This window comes from Orbicella franksi, chromosome 4 (genome assembly GCF_964199315.1).
Source record: "Orbicella franksi chromosome 4, jaOrbFran1.1, whole genome shotgun sequence".
NCBI classification, from domain to species: Eukaryota; Metazoa; Cnidaria; class Anthozoa; order Scleractinia; family Merulinidae; genus Orbicella; species Orbicella franksi.
In genome coordinates this window covers 5,333,541-5,355,548 of record NC_138148.1, presented here as the reverse complement: position 1 = coordinate 5,355,548, position 22,008 = coordinate 5,333,541, and the positions used below count along the sequence as shown (strand labels likewise).

The 22,008-nt window shown below is 38.8% G+C and overlaps 1 protein-coding gene across 1 annotated transcript; it reads right to left on the bottom strand.

The window, feature by feature from the left end:
• Positions 1-831: 831 nt before the first annotated feature.
• LOC145484207 (vacuolar protein sorting-associated protein 54-like) lies at positions 832-17,897 on the bottom strand. The gene is made up of 25 exons (XM_081462844.1): positions 17,395-17,897; positions 16,249-16,529; positions 15,777-15,891; positions 15,496-15,533; positions 14,649-14,789; positions 13,665-13,807; positions 13,245-13,344; positions 12,579-12,721; positions 11,991-12,126; positions 11,134-11,241; positions 10,908-10,954; positions 10,364-10,466; positions 10,150-10,277; positions 9,660-9,789; positions 7,923-8,104; positions 7,449-7,528; positions 7,317-7,355; positions 6,446-6,518; positions 5,855-5,960; positions 5,453-5,540; positions 4,743-4,864; positions 4,285-4,365; positions 4,095-4,202; positions 3,621-3,715; positions 832-2,757 (listed from the first exon to the last, which is right to left on the bottom strand). The coding sequence occupies exons 1-25, from the start codon at positions 17,642-17,644 to the stop codon at positions 2,595-2,597; spliced, it is 3,000 nt and encodes a 999-aa protein (XP_081318970.1). The 5' UTR covers positions 17,645-17,897; the 3' UTR covers positions 832-2,594.
• Positions 17,898-22,008: the final 4,111 nt, after the last annotated feature.

The following is a 22,008-nucleotide window of genomic DNA, read 5'->3' as shown; positions in this document are numbered from 1 at the left end:
TTAAGAGGATTGCTGATAGGCTAATTCTCTATACAAACCGATCGATCGAACGAAACTTCTCGAATGCTTTCAAGAAAATGAAGGTTGTGTACTGGTGTACCGCACAGGGGAAATAACCATTGTACTCCTTTCTTTACGAGCCTTTGTTTAGCTGTTGAACATTGTTGGTTCTTTTGTATTGGTTCTTGTGAACCGGTACACGAGGACAGAACCAATATCAAGGCTGCCTATCGGCAGCAATTATACAAAGTATTTATGTGTTATGTAGGTGGTGTTCATTATTACGTTGGGATATCTGAGGAAAAACTCATTGTGTAGTGTAAGACTTGAAGGCAAACTCAAATTTCACACCTTGTTCAGGATGAACTAGCATCCCATCCAGGGGGGAGGGGATGGCAATATTAAGGAGGCGAAGACAAGCGCCACTACTGTTGATAAGCCAAACCAATAACTAAAGTCACGTCTCACGCACCGCTGGTGGCCGTGCCAAGCTAAGCTCGATCTTCACTGTAAAACCAATAACATATTAAAATCCGAAACTTTCGAGAGTACAAACTGAAAAAAAAAAAAAAAAAACGGCCAGTAAAAACGGACATACACAGCAAAACAACTGCCCGCATCAAGGTCACATGACTTATACCCAGGCCCCTGTGGTGTGCGAGAAACACTGATTTTCCACTCACTTTGTAGCTTGCGAGAGCATTCGGTTTTTTCGGCTCTCGTGAAACAAGAGCCGAAAAAACCCGATGGTCCCGGAGGCTACTCACTTCGTTGCACTAGACCAGTGGAAAGTTACCCTTGGAGTGACACAGACTTCTCCAAACACAATCATCATTGACGAACCTTTTATTTCATTACTAAACTAAACTTATTCTTTAACACCTTTACTGCCCAGCACTTCCTGTGTCTCTCATGGACCATCAAATAAGAAGTTCAGAACCATGACGGGCATTTTTCTCTTCTCAGACAGTGATCCATGAACGAAGCAGAAATTACTTCAGTCTTTTTTACTGTCTCGTCGAAACTACTTAAAGGAGCTCAGTCACAGTGTTTTGTCTTTCCTTTTTTTTGGCCACGTACAAAATCTCCTTTAAATGGAGGGAAACCTGAAAATAATAGTTCACTACCACAGAAAAACATCAAAGAGATAATCATAAACCATAAAGGAACAAGGATGGTCAAGGATGGCGAGGATTGACACAGATTGCAAACGACGAGTATGAAAAATTTAGGCTAAACTTTTCAAAATGTGCAAACCGTGACTGAGCTCCATTGAAACAATTCTCGACAAACTGTACAACACATCTAATAAAATGATCTCTGTCAAACTAGATCCACGCCAATATTATTATGTTAAATGCTGATTAAAAGTTTCTGATAATTGTGGCTGTGTATATCTCTAGTTTGTGTTCGGGGATAAAGGGGGTTCAGAGGAGGGTGGGTCTTGTTTCAAATCAAAGAATGAAGCGTAAATGAAAATCTATAGACAGATATTGGAGCTTTTGCGAAATGTGCAATGTTGAAAGTCGTTTAACATGGAATAAATATATTGAATTCTCATTGTTGGTGTCGAAGGAGTCGTTGCTAGATTACAGGACAGAAAGTAAATCACCATAAATAGTCTTCAAGTCAAACCTGAAAATTTCAAGGTCAACTTACAAATTTCCCTTACTGAATTCTAAAGAATTCCAACGCTACTGCTTAGGAGAATGTGTACTAATCGATACTAAGTTGGGTATTACACAAAACTAGTATTCTAACATTCAGCTCTCTAACCAAACTTCTCCGCGTTAGCTTGGTTGTCACGCTGCTTTGGAGAATTTCGTTTTCCGTCATGTAGTTTCACAGGTTGTTCATTTTCACTAGTTACTATTTGCAAAGAATTAATGAAGGGTCAGCTGGGATGCTCGTGGATAAAGGCGAACGCGGAAATCAACACTTCCTCATTTTAACAATCGACTAGACAACCGATGTATCTTATTCTTACCTACACTCTTTTTTTTGTAAGAATATCGAGGCTGAAATTTGTGAAATTTTTAAGAATATTTGAAGAAACCCGAGGATGAGATTTTGAGAACATAATTTTGTGTGCCGAAAATTTGTAAGTAGAGTACATTATATGTTTTTAACTAAACGGTACAAAATTCTTGAAATCTCTCAACGGCAAAACTAGCCAAAAAGCAACAAAAACAGCATTAGCCATATGTTCATTGCTATTATCATTTCTGCAAGAAGTTGTGTACGTCACATCAGGCCTCATTTCTTGCAGTCTAGGCCAAGATTACTTGAACACCATCGAAGTCAATAAAACGGATATGTCATACGCTATAATCTAAAAATATTGACAAGAATATTTTCAGCCTAAGATCGGCAGAAAAATAAACATATTCAGCCTGGGCCGGAAAAACAGTATTCTTATATATAAAAAAAGAGTGTAATGCTATCGCTACAGAAAAGACAACATTTTGGCGAATAGTTCGACTGTACTAACGAAAACGAGACTGCTTTGCAGGGAGAAATGTCCTGGGTCCTTGAATAATTTTTCAATTGTATGAAAAGAATGATTCGATTGATTAACTACTTTTTAGCAGATGTTATCTTTGCAGCACATTTTTTCGTCCTGTGGACGGTGATCCTCGGTTCATTCTAAGTTCGTTCACTCTTCTCCACAAGTCATCCAAGCTTCTGCCAACGTCTCCTATCGCACTGAGATTCTTTAAACTTTCCTTGAAGAACGCCAGATCGGATGTGACAAGTCTACATTTAAAAATAATAATTATAACGTCAGACAGTTAGGCAGCGTCCACACGACGCCGGAGAAAATTGAAAACGAAGCTCTATTTCTACAGTTAGGCCTACCGTCTACACGAATACGTCCCGAAAACGGCGCTTTTCGAAAACGCTCTTCAAACAGGAGCAATTTGAAACGCCCGCTTTTGACTGAGTTTTCCTCAAAATCAAATTCAAAATGACCGGTGATTATTGCGTTTTTAAATTCCTCTGGCATAGCGTGGACGGGAAATATTTGATGCGTCTTCAGAGTGAAACCTCCTTTTACAAATTCCTCCAGCGGGAGGGCGGGGTCTTATTTTACTATAGGAGGAAGACCGAAATAAACCTTCGTGTTTCTCTTCCACGCACGCAAGCACGCAGGGCACGAAAGCAAGCGCGGAAAGCACGATAGGTTATACAGTGATGCTAGTCGCGAAAACTGGAACAGTAACTTACGCAGACCGGTCTTCACTTAGGGTCACTTAGCGTGTTGTTTTTTCCACCCATGGTCTGCTGTTGTTGACACAAAAAATAAGTTTTCAACAGTGAACACACCCCAAAACAAACAGCTTAGGCAAACAGTCTGGGCCGGGTTGTTCAAAGCCCGATTAAGATAACCCGGGATTAGCGAGGATTTTGATTTCAGTTTTGTATTTTTTTGGTGAGGTTTTCTGTTTATATTGTTTGTCCGTCAGTTTTGAGTTTTAAGAATATCAAACTACACAAAACAAAAGCAGTTTACACAAGAAAAATTAATACTTCGATTAACTTTAAATCCTGGGTCAGCGCTACCCGGCTTTCGAACAAGGGGAACAAAAGTTAAATATCGCCGGAAATTCACCACCTACCCGTGCTGTGGGCCGCCATCATTCGTCACTCCTAGCTTGTCCAGCTTATGAGCTAGACTTTCCTTAAAAGCTCGTTTGATGTCTCTGAATATAGACTGAAAACAGAAATGTCACTTGAATTGGCGTGCGAAATAAAATATAGTAAAAGTAAGAGTGGAATGACCAAGAAAATGATTAACAACATTACAAGTGAAGCCCCTTTCCAATAATCTATGTGCTCAGGTGTAATTTTCAACGCTCATTTGGGTATACAAGTTGCTAGAAACATTTGTTTCGTATTTCTCGAACCAAATATAACGCGTGACGATAAATTCCTATTGAGTATCAACTAAATTCCCTCAAAGTAAAATCAGGAAATGACCTCCCAAGTAAAAAGGTATATTTTACACACACCCGCCCGAACACCACAAGCTCGGTACATTCTTCCATGAGTTGCGACATCCTTTTTTTTAGGAAACACGTTTAGTAAGTTACCTCAACTTGAGTTTCCGGTAAGACAAGTGACAGCGACTCGTGGAGTTTGGTGATTTGCTTGACAGCACTACGCATGGCCTGGGACGGCATTGGAGCTTTCACTTCCCACTGTTAAAAATTAAAAGTCAACTAAGCACGTTCAGAAACACTGATAAAATGAAGGGTACATGAGGGAAAATGGCCGACATACCTTTGAAAAAATACTTTTGAATAGTTCTTCCATGAGGTTCACGATTTTGCTAAAGAGTTCCTGACGGTGATTGTTGTAATCCTACACAGAAAATCAGATCAGTAAAAGTACTTGATAACTTATTCCAAAAACAAACTTAAATCACTGCTTTACAACCTCTTCAGGGTGCGAAAGCTCTCTGAAGTGCCCCGCGTCATTTAGGTCTGATCACAGAGCGAGCGGTCTGGGTTCCAGCCACGACCGGGGCGGGGAGAGGGCGGAGGGCAAGACATTTTGTTCTCATAGTACCTCTCTCCACCCAGGTGTATAAATGGGTACCAGTTAATTGAGACTATCGTATAAAAGGGGAAAAGGCACAGAAACTGAAGATTAACTCCCGGACCTACCGGCCTTCTGGTTCCTTTTAATCCGTAGGCAATTATTACGGGAAGATTTTACTAAAAATACATATTGTTTACCTTGAGTATCTGATCAAACTGTGACAACAGGACGTATTGTTTAGGCGGCAGCCTTTGCTCAAAATGTGCTTTGAATACAGGAATATGAATTGTTACCACTTCCAAACAGCGAGCGGCAAGAGCTGTAAAAAAAACAAAGAACCACAAATTTTCATTAAAGACATAGCCACGACGTAACCATAAGCAGGAGTTAGTGAGGGCAGCCTGAGAATCGATAGAAAGATCGGTATAATATAACAATAAAAAATAATAAATAACCTTTATTTTCCCTCGGCAGTGTTTATAGCAATGGGACCCAGAAAACAACTGATATTCAACTGGCCGCAGGCAAACCAGTTGGCTATTTGCAAGTGTGGCCGAGGATTTGAACTCGTGAAACAAATCTAAGTAGTGGTCAAGAGAGGAACTCTAACCGGGGACCGCTGGATCAGTTGCGAGTCCCACGCGCTGACCACTCGGCCACGCTGCCGCCTTTATTATCGCAAATAAGTAGATAAGCATAAGAACGAGAAAAACAGAACCGTGGCCTTAAATGCTTTTGCTTATGCCTCCTTGATGCCTAGAAAAAGACAACATACGTCGAGCGCAAGGTGTCCGTTCTTGCCCTTATGCAAGTTCTTACATCCCTACGGTCCTCATTAACTTATACTTGTGAGTAGAGGAAAGAATCCGCAAACGTGAGGATATAATTTTTTCTACAACTGAGGTACCTAGATGTTTTGCTGTGATCGTCTTTAGTCCAACAAGCTGAAGAGCTCCCGCTCCAAGAACCAACTGACAAGTTCTCGAGTTAAACATCTATAAAACATAACAGAAACAAATGATATACAGGACAGAAAGTCGAAACAGTGTGAACAAAAAGGAAATCAGATAAATATAGTAAAATACAATATTTAGAGAGGAAGCCACATCAGCCTTGGCTGGTTTTCATGCGGGTCTTCCATCCTGGTCGAATTGGAATTTGGAGATGTTGGTTTTTGTGGAGGGAGGAAAACCGGAGAACCCAACAACAAACTCAACACATACGGCACCGGGCCACAACTGAGCCTGGGCCACATTGGTGGGAGGCGAGCGCTCTCACCAACTTTTCATTCACGTATTTGAAATCTTACCTTAAGTGTCTCGAAAAGTTTATTCATGATGTCTGTGACCAGCATCGGAGTGTCATCCACGCACTGACAGTATTCCACTAACATATTCACTAATAACAGCACTGTCCTGTAAGTGGGTTCAATACAAAGTCAAAAATTAGAAGTCGCATAGCCTGTGTGAGCCAACATTTCTATGCTTGCTTAAATCCAACCCCGCTGGAGAACAATAGAGGTATCTCTACTCCCCTCTGGATGAGATGCAAGTCTATCACAGGGTTATCTCACTGCATTAATGAAGCCACGTTACGGTTTGCGAATCTGGAAAAGTTTAGCCTAAATTTTTCAAGTTGTTCGTTTGTAATCCGTGTTAATCTTCTCCATCCGTAGCCATCCTTGTTCCTTTATGGTTCATTATTATCTCTTTGGTGTTTTTGTATCGTAGTACATTACTATTTTCAGGTTTCCTTTTATTTAAAGGTAATTTTGTACGTGGCCAAAATAACTCAAAATAACTGAGCTCTTTTAAATTTGCCACAACCCATTTATACACCTCGGCGAGGAGAGGCACTGTGAGAGTAAACGGATAATTCATTTAATGATTTCCAGACTTACCCAACAACAGCAAATTTCTGTCCGTTTACAAGTAAATCTGGTGAGGGCTTATGTTCGTTAGACACGGTTGGACCTGGAGTAGTTGGCAAAGAAAGGAATGTAAACCAACTGTGCATAAATAAGATAAAATCACTGGTGTCATTGCAACGACCCTGCAATACCATGTAACTGATTGAGTGCAGAACCCTGTGGCTCGTTAATGACAAACTTTATCTAAATTAACCGTCTTAGCGAGTTAGTGAGGCTGACGTTTCGATCATTAGCAAAGTGTTTTCTTCGCCCTTCGAAGGGCCAACGCTAGCCTGAAATGTCAGTCACTTCCCATCTTCATCGTAATTCCCAGGGATCAGGCTGAGAGGGCGGGAGATGACTTAACTGAGGTCCCATCCACACTACGCCGGAGAAATTGGAAATTAATTTTTCACTCTGAAAGCGCATCAAATGTTTTCCGTCCACACTACGCCGGAGAAATTTGAAAACGTAACAATCACCGGTCATTTTGGATTTCTGTTTAAAGAAAACTCGGGTAGGAAATCATAGTTATGATTACCGTGACCTTGTCGCTGTCGAAAAGCTCCGTTTTCAAAATGATTTTTTTGTCCACAGTAAAACGCAAAGCCGACGTTTTCAAATTCCTCCGGTTTGCAGAGCGCTTTCGTAAGGCTTCGTTTTCGTGACGGATTAGTGTAGATGGAAGGCCTAACCGTAGAAATAAAGCTGTGTTTTCAAATTTCTCCGCCGTTGTGTGGACGAGGCCCAATATTTCAGGCTAAGCTAACGCTACCTTCATTAACTTCACGTTGATAAAGTTATCTGTGAAAGCCTCTTTATCATTTACAACTGAGAAATCATCACTTTGAGTCATACTCACCTATGGAGAATTTCGGCTCCTTACCCCTGGGGTAAACACCTGTTGAAAATAATCAATGGAGATTATTTTGTAAAAACGTCCGAGAAAGTAAATACGAATGCAAGGTGGAGAAAAATTTCACTTGATTCTTACCATCGACTAAGGAATCTACTAAGGATTGTAGCTCTGTGGGAACATCTGCTTGCTTCCATCTTTCATTGTCTAATATCAAACTATGTATAAAACACACGATTCAGGTCACATAAGAAAACCAACATCGAATGAAAGTTAGAATCAAAAACAATACTACAAAATAATACACGGACAACGGAAAAATCACTTCAATAAGGAGAAGCCATGGATTTAAAAGTAAACTGCGAGCAGTCTCTCTTTTGCTCAAAATTCCGTGTGGACGAATGCAAAGAACAATGCAAAACAAGTAAGTGGTGGCAAGCGTGCGAGCGTGATATGAATGCGACGGCCGCTCGCATGTCACACATGCAGTCACGCTCGTACACTCACTTGTTTTGCGTTCTTCGCCACGGATCTCCGAGCAAAGGAAAGTCTGCTCGCAGCCTAGTACTTGAGGAGTTGCGGAGAGGAGAAATAATTTCATAACACTGTTACCTTAATTTATTTTTGCGCTCTTCGTGGAATCTTTCCACAAATTTCTTAGCTTGTGATAACAAGGTAGCTCTCAGGCTGTGACTTTGTCTTCCACATATCCTCTCGCAGTCCATAACAAAGTCTTCAACCATGCGTGTCAGCCTGACAAACTCCGATGAGGATAAGCTGTCAAGGTAACCAGCCTGCAATAACACAACAGAGGGCCGGCGAGTCAGTATTGCTCAGTCAGTCATTCTGTAAGCTTATATTTATTGTCAGCACCATATAACAAGGTAAGTTAACGTCTTCAAATCTCGAAGTCGTGCTGAGTTTTCACTGATCTAAGTGCAATGTATGGCAGTGTAATAATAAATTTCAAGTTGGGTGCGAGGTAAATTTTATCATGTGTTCCAAAAGAATTCCACAAAAAACAAAACGAACTGTTCTGTACTAACAAAACCCCATGTGAAAAGCCTTCCATTGATCAGTTTTCTCTGTTGAGAAATAGCCATTAACAGCATTTAACCTTAAACAGTAAACACAATAGCTGTTTACTACTGACCGAGGAACTAACCAATTGAAATGTTTTGATTACGTAACTCATGCATAGTGTAAATCAAAAGATTGTACTCGGTCGTGGACCTCCCAACATAAATCTCGGCATCCTTGTTTGCTCCTTTGATGTTTGCCGGGCTTCATAACCATTCCCCTCTATTAACTTTGGTTGGACACACAAGCACACCACACTCAGACGACACTATAAGCCAGTCTCCTTGTCTGAGGTGAATTGTCATGCACTCACATGCAAACCTACTGGACTAAAACTGGTTAACGCCCAAGTCGCTAGTGGAGGGAAGGTGCCTACGAAGCCCGGGGGCTGCAACCGCAGTCACATCCCCAAGGCGCTAGAACACCCGACTGGCCTGCCCAACCCGCAACCAAGCCACGAGCCCCCCGCGCCAAGCCCCCTACAGGCACCCGTCACACTCAAGCCAGACGGCATTGGTGGAAAATAAATGAATAAATAAATAAATAAGTAAATAAATAAATAAATAAATAAATAAATTAAAAAATTAAAAAAATAAAATGCTGAAAAGAAAGGGGGGATAGGGAGGGAACGCCGAGAACCGCTAAACTATAATTCAATCCCCAACGCCACACTAACAGAGCGATGAACACACTGCGAGCACATGGGACGACAACACATGTGCTAACCAAATATACCGCTGGACAATGTCAGCCCCAGGGCTCTCACGACCATATGACTGTTGCAAACGCTACAGAAACGCAACAAACGCTAAACAAACGCTAACAGATGGCCAAGGCATTATCAAACGCCTACAAAAACGCTACTGACCAGACTGGCTCCTGGTCATAAACTATGTAAAATTTCATTGAACTATATCAAACGCTACAAAACGCACCAAACGCTAACCAAACGCTCACAGACGGCCAAGACACTGACAACCGCCTATAAAAACGCTACTGACCAGACTAGCTCCTAGTCGTTAACTATGTTAAATTCCATTTAACTATATGAAAAACAAGAGACTCCTCAGAGTCAATTTGCTTTTTACTTTGCTTATTTGTCCCCCTATGACCATCTGTGCATTTATTTGTTCGTTCATTAAAATTTCATTCAGCCACTCATTCATTTAGTCATTTATTCATTCATCCCTTTGTTCGTTTGTCAGTTCATTGGTTCCTTCATTCACTGAATTCAGTTTAAACTTCTAAATCATTACTGTTCATGCTCACCTTTCCTCTGACGTTGATAAGTTTGGCACACCTAAGCTGTGCCATCTCACAAGCTGCACAAAGAAGCTCTTTACTCTCTTGAGTCAGCTTACGATAATCAGTGGTGGTTATCAGAATGTCCATGCCACTGCTGAAATGAGATAAGAAAGCTATAGCCTACATAGTAGATATTTCCAGTCCATTTTCAAGGTGGGAAGATGGAGCAAGCAAGCAAGCAAATGAGCACACCTGGGGTGAGCAAAAATAGGGAGAAGTGGGCAAGGGGTGAGCAAAAAAAAGGAGTGGAAGGGGGAATTTTTTTCACTTTGCTCACAGTTTCATTTCCATGTGGCAAGTTTAATTATTTTCCTGCTTTGACTACAAAGATCTCACTTTCCTTCATTCTTTGCAGTGCAGTTCACCCATATGATTAATCTCATATAATCATCCACATCACGTATCTCTGTCAGTTTATTGGATCAAAAGTAATTTTTATATGAAAACATCTCACCAGACTGGTTTCAGGAAATGAGAATCAGATTCAGGTATGTCAATACTTTCTGCATCATCAGGATCCGACTGAGATTTAAGGCCCCCTGCTGCGATCACCAACACACGTACAATGCTCTGGTGTAACACCTGAAAGCAAGTTCAACTGGAATTAGCACTGACCTTTGCAACTTGAGGAAAGTGTCTAGCAACTAAAATGGCTGTGTCGCACTCACCTGCATCCTCTGCAGTACATTCAGAGATGCACTGAACACTTTCTCCAGCATGGCCATCCACTGTTGGAAATCCAAGCTTCTCAGTGCATCAGCAAGACTTTGACTGTTATGAACAAGAGAAGAGTTCATGACAAAACTCGATTAATCAATATCACACTCTTAGGAGCATGGATGTTCAAAGGTGCATAATTTACACTAGCCTCTTTCAGTGTAGAAAGAAACATCTTTCAGTTATTCAAGGGACTTCAATTAAGCTTGCAAGTTTATGGTCAGTAGGAGAAGGTGACATGTAGAGCAAGTTATCAACAAAGAGTTGGTTGGTCCAGGGTTGGTGGTACAGAATTATCTGTAATTTCAAACTCAAAACCATTTCCCTTAAGCTTAGATTTACCCTTTAGTCATTTGCCATCGGCTATTTGAACTCACACTGTTTCAAACTATTTTGTGTTTCCCCTGAGAGTTCAAAATAGTGACGTTCAGTGTTCAGCGATATTTTACAACTGCTAAAACGTTACCCTTAAACCAACATGTTAGGGACAATTACCTTTCTTCTTCATTCTCGGTACTGTCTGTCACAATATCTTGCACAGTCTGATGAAAAATCAATGCAAAAAGTTTATAAATGGTTTGAGTTTCCCACTTCCTACTTAATTCTTCCTCATTAAATTTTAGAGATGACTTTAAAAAGTCATTTTGAGGCAGAATACATTAATAATCAATGGATGGTGTGTTGGATTCAGGGTTACTTTGTTAATCACTTGGAAACAAACCTGTCTGATAGTGCTTTTTATCGTGGAATAAGCCTCATCACGATACAGGTGTAAGAAGTGAAACTTGTGCTTCCGAAGAAGACCAAACAGTACTGACACAAGTCTATCCTGTTTTGATAAGAAAAATTTACAAATTAAAACATGATTAATTATTAAACTCAATTTAATGCTCTTTTACATGTAGCCTAATAGCAAATTAAAAGGCAACCAAAATTACTTCCAAGCTGTTTTAATTTAAAGACTAATTATACCCAAGAATATTTTTGCAGGGAGTCTCAGATGCAGTTTAAGGAAAATTCTTCTGGTTTAAAGCACAATAACTGATACTTGCACTACTGATCAATCGGACAAATAAAATTATTATAAATAAGTTTGTAATGAGAATTATCATTTGATTAGTTCAGCATCATTCTATATTATAGAATCAATGTCAGAAATGAATTTGCCAAGTAAGCACAACCTTACATATGTAACAGCCTAAGAAACTGTTACTATGTATTAGCCACATGACTTAGGGCTCACAAAAAGGTCATCTGGGACAAGTAGATTTTCCTGTGGAAGAACTAACTTTTCATGTCCACTTGCTCGAAGGACAGAGACCCAAAAAAGTCATTTTCCAATCAAGTCATAAAAATGAAAACAAAAATAAGCATGGACTTGCCCAGGGCACACAAAATTTGAGAATTACTCTTCTAAAGGGCAATCTCAAATTCAAATTACTGAATTGACTATACATTACAACGAAATTTTCTTTTCCACACTCAATCTTTGTGTTGTTTGGTTACAAAGCTGTTTTTATATAATTTTAGTATAGACTAAAGCCATCTGATGGTTTTTTTTTTTTTTGTAGAAAATACCTCATCCACAAGGTCTTCATTTCCCATGTCATCTTCTGCTGTCCTGCCAAGATTAGCTGTTGCAAACTCCACAAAATCTGCTTCCATCATTCTTTCAATCACTCGTTCAAGCTCTGCTAACTGTGAGCCTAAGTGTCTACAGAGCAAAGCAATATTTACTACAGTGAAGACAAGTGTACTTTGCAACCTCCACTTTTGGAACAAATTGCCCAATGAAATGCCTTATCACATGAAAGGGTCATCACCCCAAATTTTCACATTTTTGCAATTTTTTTATCTTTACTTTAAATTGCATCCCCCCCCCCTCCCCCACCCCCAAGAAAAAATGTTGGACATCATAGAAGACAGTTGCTTATTCATTGGAAGAAATCTGTAAAAATTAATTTACAATTAAAAGGATAGAAACCATCTCAAGAACTGCACACAAAAAGAGATTGGCTGTTGCAAAAAATTCATGTTTCCCAGGACAATACAAACAAACAGCACAAACATTTGTGAAACTTGAACATGTTGAAGGGTACAAAAACTATATGTTCTGGTCCCAATATTAGCCTGTTTTATTTTCAATTGACAGATAAATGCACGTACCTGAAGCTCTGAATGCCTGCCAGTTCTTGCTGTAGAACCTCCTGAGTAGTGCTGATTAAATCCAGTGCACCAACAAAATCAGAGGTTGATAACAACAGCTGAATTGTGGGTTGTGTTTGATGAACTGTGGCCATCAGTTTCAGCTAAAACAAATGTACAAGGAATTAACATTACTACTAACTGGCAAAAAAGAAGGCCAACAGCTATCATTAGCAAATAACAATTTGATTTGCTGTGGTCCAAGTACTGGACAGGGTAAGTTACATGTAAGTTTCCATAGCTCTTTATCAATCATAAATGCATGCATGAATTACCTTTCTAAACTGTAATCAACATTGCTTGGGGTTATACTGAAAGAATATCAACCATGGCTGTCGTTACTGTACAGAACTTGGTACACTTGATCTTTAAAGAAGGCTGTGGTCTCAGAAAAATTGTGAGGAGCCAAAGGTTCCTAACCATGAAATTCTGGGTGCCCAGCAATTGAAAAAAGTACGTTTTTCCAGTCATCCAAAGGCAAAAGTTGGGTGCTTCTAGAGCACAGTCCTGATACAGTTAAACTCTAAGGTCAGTGTGCTCCCGTTATCACCCTCACATTAATTTAACAAAAATATATGTACAAAGATAAACAAGAATGGTACATGTTTCCATTATCAGCAATCTCACCTTTTCATATACACTGAGGTATCTTGACCTTAAAGATGAAAGCCTGAGGACATCCAAGAATCCTGAACACAACACTTCTTGTACCTTCTGTACCTTCATTCTAAACAAAGTGAGTTGAAAAAAAAGTAAGATTGTTTATTACTAGATCATTACTTACAGGCACAGCATCTAATTCCTGAGACTCGTAAATCAAGAAATGAACAAAACTGTCATTGAGTCTCAAGAATATTTGAGCAGGTTTTAAGGTGGCAATGCACCAGAGTTTGATAAGAAATGTATTAAATGTTTGCAATCAAATCAGGGCTACAAGAGTTTGAACTCTTGGTGGCCAAGTTTAAATTTACCAACATAATACACTGCAATTCACACAAGAATATGTATCGACCTGCTAGTTAAAAACACTGATTTCAACTGCATTACCTCAAATGTTTGATCTCACTGACTGTCTCTCCTACATGATCCTGGAGTTGATCTTGAGAAGCCATTGCACTGAAGAAGTCTTCTGATCTTAGTGAGATCTGATGAGCTAGGTTCACTTCTGTGATGTCCAGGTAATGTGAGAGCTGTTAAAAAAGCAGTTAAAACAGAAATGACCCTTTGGACAAAAATAAGATAACCTGGCAAGATTCCAACAAAAAGGGCTATCATCATTCTCTCCCATAACTACTTGTGAAAAATTGTGGAACTTTTCATGTGGTTATGACTTGTAAAAGTGCACAGTAATTATAATTATTGCAATCTAAATAATTTGTGAAACATTGAGCTGCAAACTACACCTGTTAGTATCTTGATATTAATGCAGCCCGTCTTTTAAGAGTTTCCACACTATTTTTGCTTTTGATTATTAACAACATCATTAAAAGACCAGTATGTACCATCTTAAAGGCTGACATGAAGGTAAAAGGAAGCTTTACACGTGAATAGCCTCATGACAAGATTAGTTGAGGCACATTTAGGATAAACCAGAACTTATGAAATACTCATTAAACTAGAGAACAGTTGTGTTCTTGATTCTGACAGTTAACCTGGAAAATTCCATAACATACATCTCTACAGAGATCTGTACATACGTGTAGATCCTTCAAATGGTTGCTGATTGAGTCAAAACTTTCACACAAAAGACAAGTTATACAATTTGCACGCGACTGTCAAGCTGGGAAAGAATATTATACAGTGGATAATGAAACTGGTCTGTTCAACTTAAATATGTTACATTTTTTAGAAGTCTTTATTCTTAGCAGTCAATGTCAAAACATCTTTAGAAATATGTTGCCAAACAATAGCCAGGTGCCACGACTAAACAAACAAAAGACATCTAAGTATGTTGATCAACCATCTCAGAATAACGCAATTACTATGTAAATAAATTTAAAGAATTTCAAACTATGATTGAACAATCTCCACCTTTTCTTGAAGAAGCTTTGCTGAGTTCCTCGGCATTCCCCTGACTGCCTCAGGTGTTGTTTCCTGTGTTACCAAATTCCACGGCAGAACATTGTTAAATATCTCAGGATCTTCCAGTGCAAAATTGGGCATCATAAACACCTGAAACAAACACAAATAACATTGTCAGTTGCTGAGTATGCCACATGATTAGAAGACAAAGAAACTTAACATACATACAGTCTCACTTCCTTTCTAAATATTGTCATTTATTATTTAATGCACACAGTTCTAGAAGACAATTTCAGTAACTACATGTCAGTTATTGCACAATGTAGTATACTAAATATATATATATATATACCCTCATCCAAATCTTTCATAGTAGAGAGAGACAGGGGGAACAAGAACCCAGCAAAAAAGGGGAGACAGGAACTCTACAGGAAGTGAGAGAGAAGAAGGTCAGAAGAGAGATTCCCATGGTTGTGTAAACTGGGAGGAATGGGGGTAATATCTTGCAATAAAAAGCAAAAAAAAAAAAAACAAGCACCAAGAGGTGGGAAGCACCAGGGAAGTGGTGGGAACCAGGAGTAAAGGTCTAGGAAATGGGAAAATTTCAAACCCTCCTGCTTCCACTTCCTTTATACAAGCATTATAGAGACCACCAAAAGAGATTCCAACAAGGTGCCCACAAATCAAGGCAAAACCTCTTACACCTAAGCTTGTTTAAAAAGTGACCTATTAATTAAAAAGAAGCAAAGTAAGAAAAGTAGACATAAACTTAAACATAAAATGTCAATACAAGAAATATTAAAATAGTATTGTTTCATCATGAACCCTTACAGAATTATGATAATTGGCAACCAACCTTTGGTATCAGACTAACATCAGAAGCAACTTTATCAACTGGAAAGGAAACATTCAAAAGAGTTTAACATGATTACAAATTAAAAATTATATTTACACCCAGTATAAACACACACATATATATACTGCTATTGTACAAAAGTAGTAAAATCCAACTAGTTTATTAACTTGTTCTGTAAAATTTATTGTAAATTATTGCAGCAATCTTTGAATTTTTTAATAAACTGTTACTTTAAAGCAATACAATCACATTGTAAATGTCCCATTACAGCCAGTACTAACCACTCTGTCTCTTTGCAGCAGCAATAGCTGCTGCAGTAAAACCAGTGTCACCTGGAGTGGCAGTAGTGCTGCCTCCAATCGACTGCTTCTTAAGTTTTTGATGAACTTTAATCCTCTGAAAGAGAAGATAAATTATCTCTGATTGTTTGAAAAACATTGAATAAATGGAATGTCCACTTTTCATTGAGACAATCATACTGTGAACATACTCCCAGATAAATTGCAACCTTTCTTCAAGGACTTCTCAAGACTGTGTAAATCCTGTGTGTAGAGAATATCCATAGTTGCTTCACAGAGGGATTTTGTTTGAACTCCCACCCCTCTGGAAGTTCTTGTTTAGCTTCAAACTTCCTAAGTTACAAAAAGGCTCTGGCCTAATTTGAGAACCCATTGCTCATTGGAACTTCCACTGATCTTCTGTGAGATGGTACATATTTTCTCAATAAACCATGATTTGAAGTGGATTACTTACAAACTCTGTTTTCTTGAGGTAGTCATCAAAGTAGATTGTAGGAATTTTTGGAAGCAGAGTGAGTGGTGGAACTTCCTGCGGTATAAAGTCCTCACCCCATGTCTTTGTGAAGAAGTCTGTCTGTCGTTTGAGCAATCTTGGGTCATTGAGGACAGCAGGGAGATTTTGAGTGGAAGAGTAGACTGTGAATGCACTTGCATTTGGAAATGAGATGGGCGGTAGCCTTGGTCTTGGGTACAGTGTTTCATCAGCAGTAGAAGTGGAGTTACTTTCTGTTTTTGCTGAGGAACAATAGAAACTATTATTAACCACCCAAAATCTAAAGAGCCATTTTCAATAAATCGAGTTATCATGTGTATATTTCCACTTATAATCCATCAAATATGTTTTGTTCGCAGGCAATTGGTCTAAATGCATCACGCAAACAGTATTTGAGGGATAATAAACACAATGACCTCCAGCAATTTTGGCATGAAAAAGGTGCTTGCAGATTTTTCCTGGACATAACCTGTTCCACAAAGCTCACAGTTTTCCTCAAGCTGAGCCCATGGAAAACTGATTGTTTCTCGGAACAGATTAAAACGTTCTGCATTGTAAAATGTTCACATTTAGATTTAAAAAGCTATAAATAATGTCACAATAGCTTCAATCTAGAACATCTGACACAGCTGAAAGAATGAGAAAAGGGGGTGGGGGTAGTTCACTCAAACCTGCATATATAAACAAACACTATAGAGCAAGATTTGTGCTAAAGTTTGACTGGTATTGGTGAATCCTGGTAATAATTTTTGTTGACTACCTATGGCTGAGTAAGCTCTAATGCTGATTAAACTGACGCCTGGATTTTTTTTAAAGAAAAAACATTACATCATCGGTCAGTCCCCTTAATTTGGACATTTGTACATTTGTGTTCATCACCTGTATTATAACTTCACGAACAAGTTTACAAAAGACAGAAATGTACTATCTAAAACATCTGAGACAGCTGTGAAAGCTGTCTTATAACGTGTTCTATAGTTCAATTGTAAGGTTAACTTACGCTTACAGGGAAATTCATGAGTCGTACGTTTCAGTCCTTTAACTAAACAAACTATAGGACGCCAGGAGTGTTATTTGCAAGATTAAAAATAAAAGGTGAGTACTTACTCTCCTCCAGTTTCGTGTGACTTTTCTTCACATGAGCCTCGTAATCTTTGTCACTTACACCCTCAACAGGTAGAGAAGGGCAAACGCCATTTTTGCCATAACGACAAACAAATGACCCTCCCTCTTTTGAACAGTGCACTTGTCTCAAATGAGAACTGAACTCTCTTGGTGTTCTGAAAAGTATCTTGTCGCTACAAATTGCACAGCTCTGCCATGGTTTTGCCTCATTTGGATCAACTAATCGTAGCATAATCAGACGACAACACACCAATTATATCCGACTTCGTCCGGTAACTTTAATAAATTATATCTTGAGGTTGATCTCTTCGCGTTGTCCTGATTCATCGGGCTTTTTTTCTCCACAATGAAGACAACCCTATCCGTCGTCTCAACCCATCTTTTGTCAGTTCCCTAGCCAAGAGCAGAGTGGTAAAAACACAATTGTGAAAACTGAATGAGATCCTTTTCTCAAAAACTTTAGCCGATTCGCAAAATATACTTGGTAACCACTCCTCAATTTCTCCATACGTCATCATAGCGACTTTGTTATGACTGGAGACTGGGGCGAGCTTCCGGGCGAAGCAGTTCTGATGCTTTCTCTGTCAAGAAAGTAACTAGCAGAGACGCGACAACTGTTAACAGGAAACGCGTTAGTGTGGGACGCAGGAAGTGCACAATCTTGTTGAGTAGGATGATAGCAAACAAAGGAATAAGAGTCTATAATGATATCGCAAATTTTAGATTCTACAAAGAAATCGCTCTGTCATTCTTGTTTTGTTAGACTTATCAGCTGCTTTTGATATGATGGATCATGGCATTTTGCTATCAAGACTGTCGACTCGTTTTAGTACTGTATCAGATAAGGCTCTTGACTGGTGTCACTCATACCTAGCTGATCGTTAAGAGTTTGTCAAGGTCAACGGTGGCTCTTCTCTTGCCTATAGTCTAACGTAGGGGTCTGTCTTAGGACCGTTACTCCATTCATTACATACTTCACCCCTCAGAGACATTGCTAGACTACATGACATGTTCTTTCATTTTTATGCAGATGACACACAACTATATCTATCCTTTAAATCACTGTCTTCTGGCTCATGCTTAGTAGTAAGTTAAAGATGAACAGAGATAAAACGGAATTACTGGTTCTTTCTCCTTCTCATCTTCCCCGACCACAGTTTGGCAATCTGGAGATTACAAATGAGATAGAAAGCTGCTATTCTACTGTTAGGAACATTGTTGTATTGTTTGACGACTCTCTCTCCGTGGTAGCGCACGTTACAGCTGTCCGTAAATCCACATTTTATCATCTTCGGAATATCTCAAGGATACGCAAGTTTTTAACTTGTGAGACTACAAAAACTATCATCCACGCCTCGAGCAACTCTTACGCTTCTTTCGTGCTCTCCAAACTTCCTGCGTGCATCCATAACTCGATATACGCACGCTAAGCATGAACCAGTTCTTTATAATTCCTTATTACATAGTCAACCAAAATTTATCTTGAAGGGACTCAAGTTCAACTAGTCCACAATTGTGCAGCCAGGCTTATCCGCCTCTCAAAAAAATATGACCACGTTACTCCGTTACTCAAGAACCTTCACTGGCTTCTGGTAGAACAAAGAATCATCTTCAAAACTACACTCTTTACCTTTAAAGCTCTTGGTGGTGAATTCTCAGTATATCGTAGATCTAGCTAGAACGCTTAGATCGTCCACTCAGAATCTTCTTTACAAGCTAAGTTTCAAATTAAAGGCTACGGGGGCTGTTCATTTGCGGTGGAACATACTTCCAAAAGATTAACCCTTTGAATACAAACTTTCGCCAGAAAATACCGTTTTTAACCGTTTAGTCAGGTTTTTTAGCTGCCATGACGCTAAATAAGCCTAATTTTTGATAAGAAAGCTTCTTTTACTAAAAGGAGAGATTTTTCGAGGATTAGGTACAAAATTGAGCAAAATTTCATTTCCGGGCATGCGCGTAAGCCAAAATTTGGACTTTTGGGCTCTTTTTTTTTTTTTTTTTTTTTTTTGCCATTAACCGTTCTCAATTTTGTTCGTTGCCCCTTTCCTTTCTGTTTTTCTCGGCCCTTTTACACTGGCTACCTTTTGCAGTATATGTTCTTTCTCGCTGCCGTGAAAAGTTGGATGTTAATTGCGGGGGAAGCCTAGAAATGGACCTTGATCAATGATAGGCGTAGTGGACCATTTTACCACCGTTTTGCACCAAAACTGATAACGTTGTTTTTCGATTTGCGACATCGGAATGTCGTCGATATCTTAACCTGACCATTGTGCGGAAAGGCCTAGCCTAGTACTACTATCTGCTTATCAGGAATATCTGATGACATTTAAATTGATGACATCACAAGTGGTACAAAGAGCACGACCATTAATTACGCATATATGCGTAGTTGGTATTCAAAGGGTTAATATTAAAGACTCGTCTTCTTCTAACATTTTTAAAAGTAAACTGAAAACGTGGCTTTTTAAACAAGCATTTTTAAGTTGAAGTTTTAATGATATATCTTTTTAAATTTTATCTGTTTTTGACATTTTCTTAATTTTTATGGTAGGTATTTGTTTATAGATTTTATTTCTTGTAAGGCGCCATTGAACCATTGGGAAATGGCGCTAAAAAAATTTTCATATTATTAGTAAAAAGAAAAGATAGTTAATCTTTGTCTCCTAGCATCATCTCTTGCGCGAACATGTCCTGCGAAACACTGTAGCGCTCAAACTCGTACCTAGGTCTTTTGGCGCTGTGCAAAAAATTTTCTGATTTACACACAATTTGACAAATTATCTGTAAACCGGAAAAACTGCGCTTTGTATCCATTTTAAAATTCACTTTTACTTTTTTCGAATTTTGTAAGAAAATTCATTTTATTTTTCAGTTCAAGCTGTGTTTCCTAACGTTTAGGTTCAATTTATCTTATGCTTTCATACACTATGAACTTTCAAATGACATTTCAAATACTCTGGATTTTTAATTACGTTATTTTATTATCAGTTTCCTTTTAAGTCAACTACAAACGAAATTCGAATTTTTTATTGAATGAGATCGGGCACGCGTGCATATTTGTAATGAAGACTAGATCTTAGCTTCCCGACGCCCATACATAGTAAAACAGCTTTACACTTAAACTATTCCCTCTTGGCAATAAACCCGAATAATTCTTTTCAGGTGCGAGCTTTCTGACAAGTTTCTCTTTTCTCACATTATATATTGTATATTCAAAACACACAATCGCAACGTGTAATGAATTCCTGTGTGCAAAGCATATTTCTCATAGCTGGAATGAATTTTAATGTCGGTATATAAAGAAGCGTAAAATGACACACCCAGTTTGGCGTCGGTCGCCGTTGCATTGCAAGAGCAAGGACATCTTCGTCGATGTGCTTTCTTCAGGCAAGTGTATGTTCCCTCCTCCTCTCTTGAGTGAATTCTTTTTGAACTAGTTGTTAAGTTTTTCTTTAGTTTCCCTAGCTTTTCAATTTTAGCCTTTTAGCGGTTCGATATGGCCTTCAAACTGTGAGAATTTTGAGGTCATAATGAACATTTATTCATAGGAGACGCCGAAGACTGAATCATGATACGTAAAGTTCATCATAGAATATTAAGTTACTAAAGTTTTATCCGTTTTATCGCCGTTCGTTTCCAAGCACGACCATTTACGTTTTCTCCCAAACGATGAAAAGGGAAACTCTCTCCTCGCTTGCAATTACTTTGACATAAAGAAAACATTAATTCATGTTCGAAGAAAATTCCAGTCAGTTCTCTCAACCTTGCTGGTAGTTGCTTAGAAGTATTATTCCACGTGTTGAAGGAAGTTTATTATCAAGAGCAAAAGAGGTTCAGCAATGCTGCTGATCATACTTCACTATACTAAGTTAGTTAGAGTCTGATCGCTTTTATTTGTTGCTTGAACCATGGTATTGTTGTTGTTTTTCCCCAAACCGCGAACAGAGGCAGCAAAGGTGAATCCAAAGGAACTGTACTGGAGTGTTGTCAGCTTTGGACATGCGTTCGCTACTAACGCTGTCATCAACTCAAATGCAATGTGGTATGACAGAAATGAAAATGAACTCTTGTGAGCTCGCTGTTTGTTGCGTATCCTGGATGGCTTCTCATGTTGGAAACAATTCGACTGAATTTCAGATAACTGAATATTTTTCTATAATCTTGTCTTTCTTGGCAGGAAGTCTACCCCAGGGGTATCCATATGTATACGGGGATTCGAGAAAACCGACAGTAAAATTATATTCAAGGGAAATTGATTTCAGTGAGAAGTTCGAGGTACCGAGGTTAAACTGTAATAGAGACGACAACATGCGTGGCCCTTTCAAGAGTTTGTATTTTGTTCGGAGAACTCTCTGGGTTCGAAATTTTGTGGTGCCTTGTTTCAGTTTGGGATGCAGAAGACTTTTTCAGAGAGTTGACAGTTAGTTTGTGACAGATAAATGACGAATAAGGAAAGGTGGACCCCAAAACGGTCTGGAACTCTTGATTTGTTTAAAAACTGACTAAAATGCCATTATTATATGACCGTGTCTCACAAGGACTGGGAAGTACAGAATTCACTAATTTGATTAGCTTAAATCGATATTGACCGCA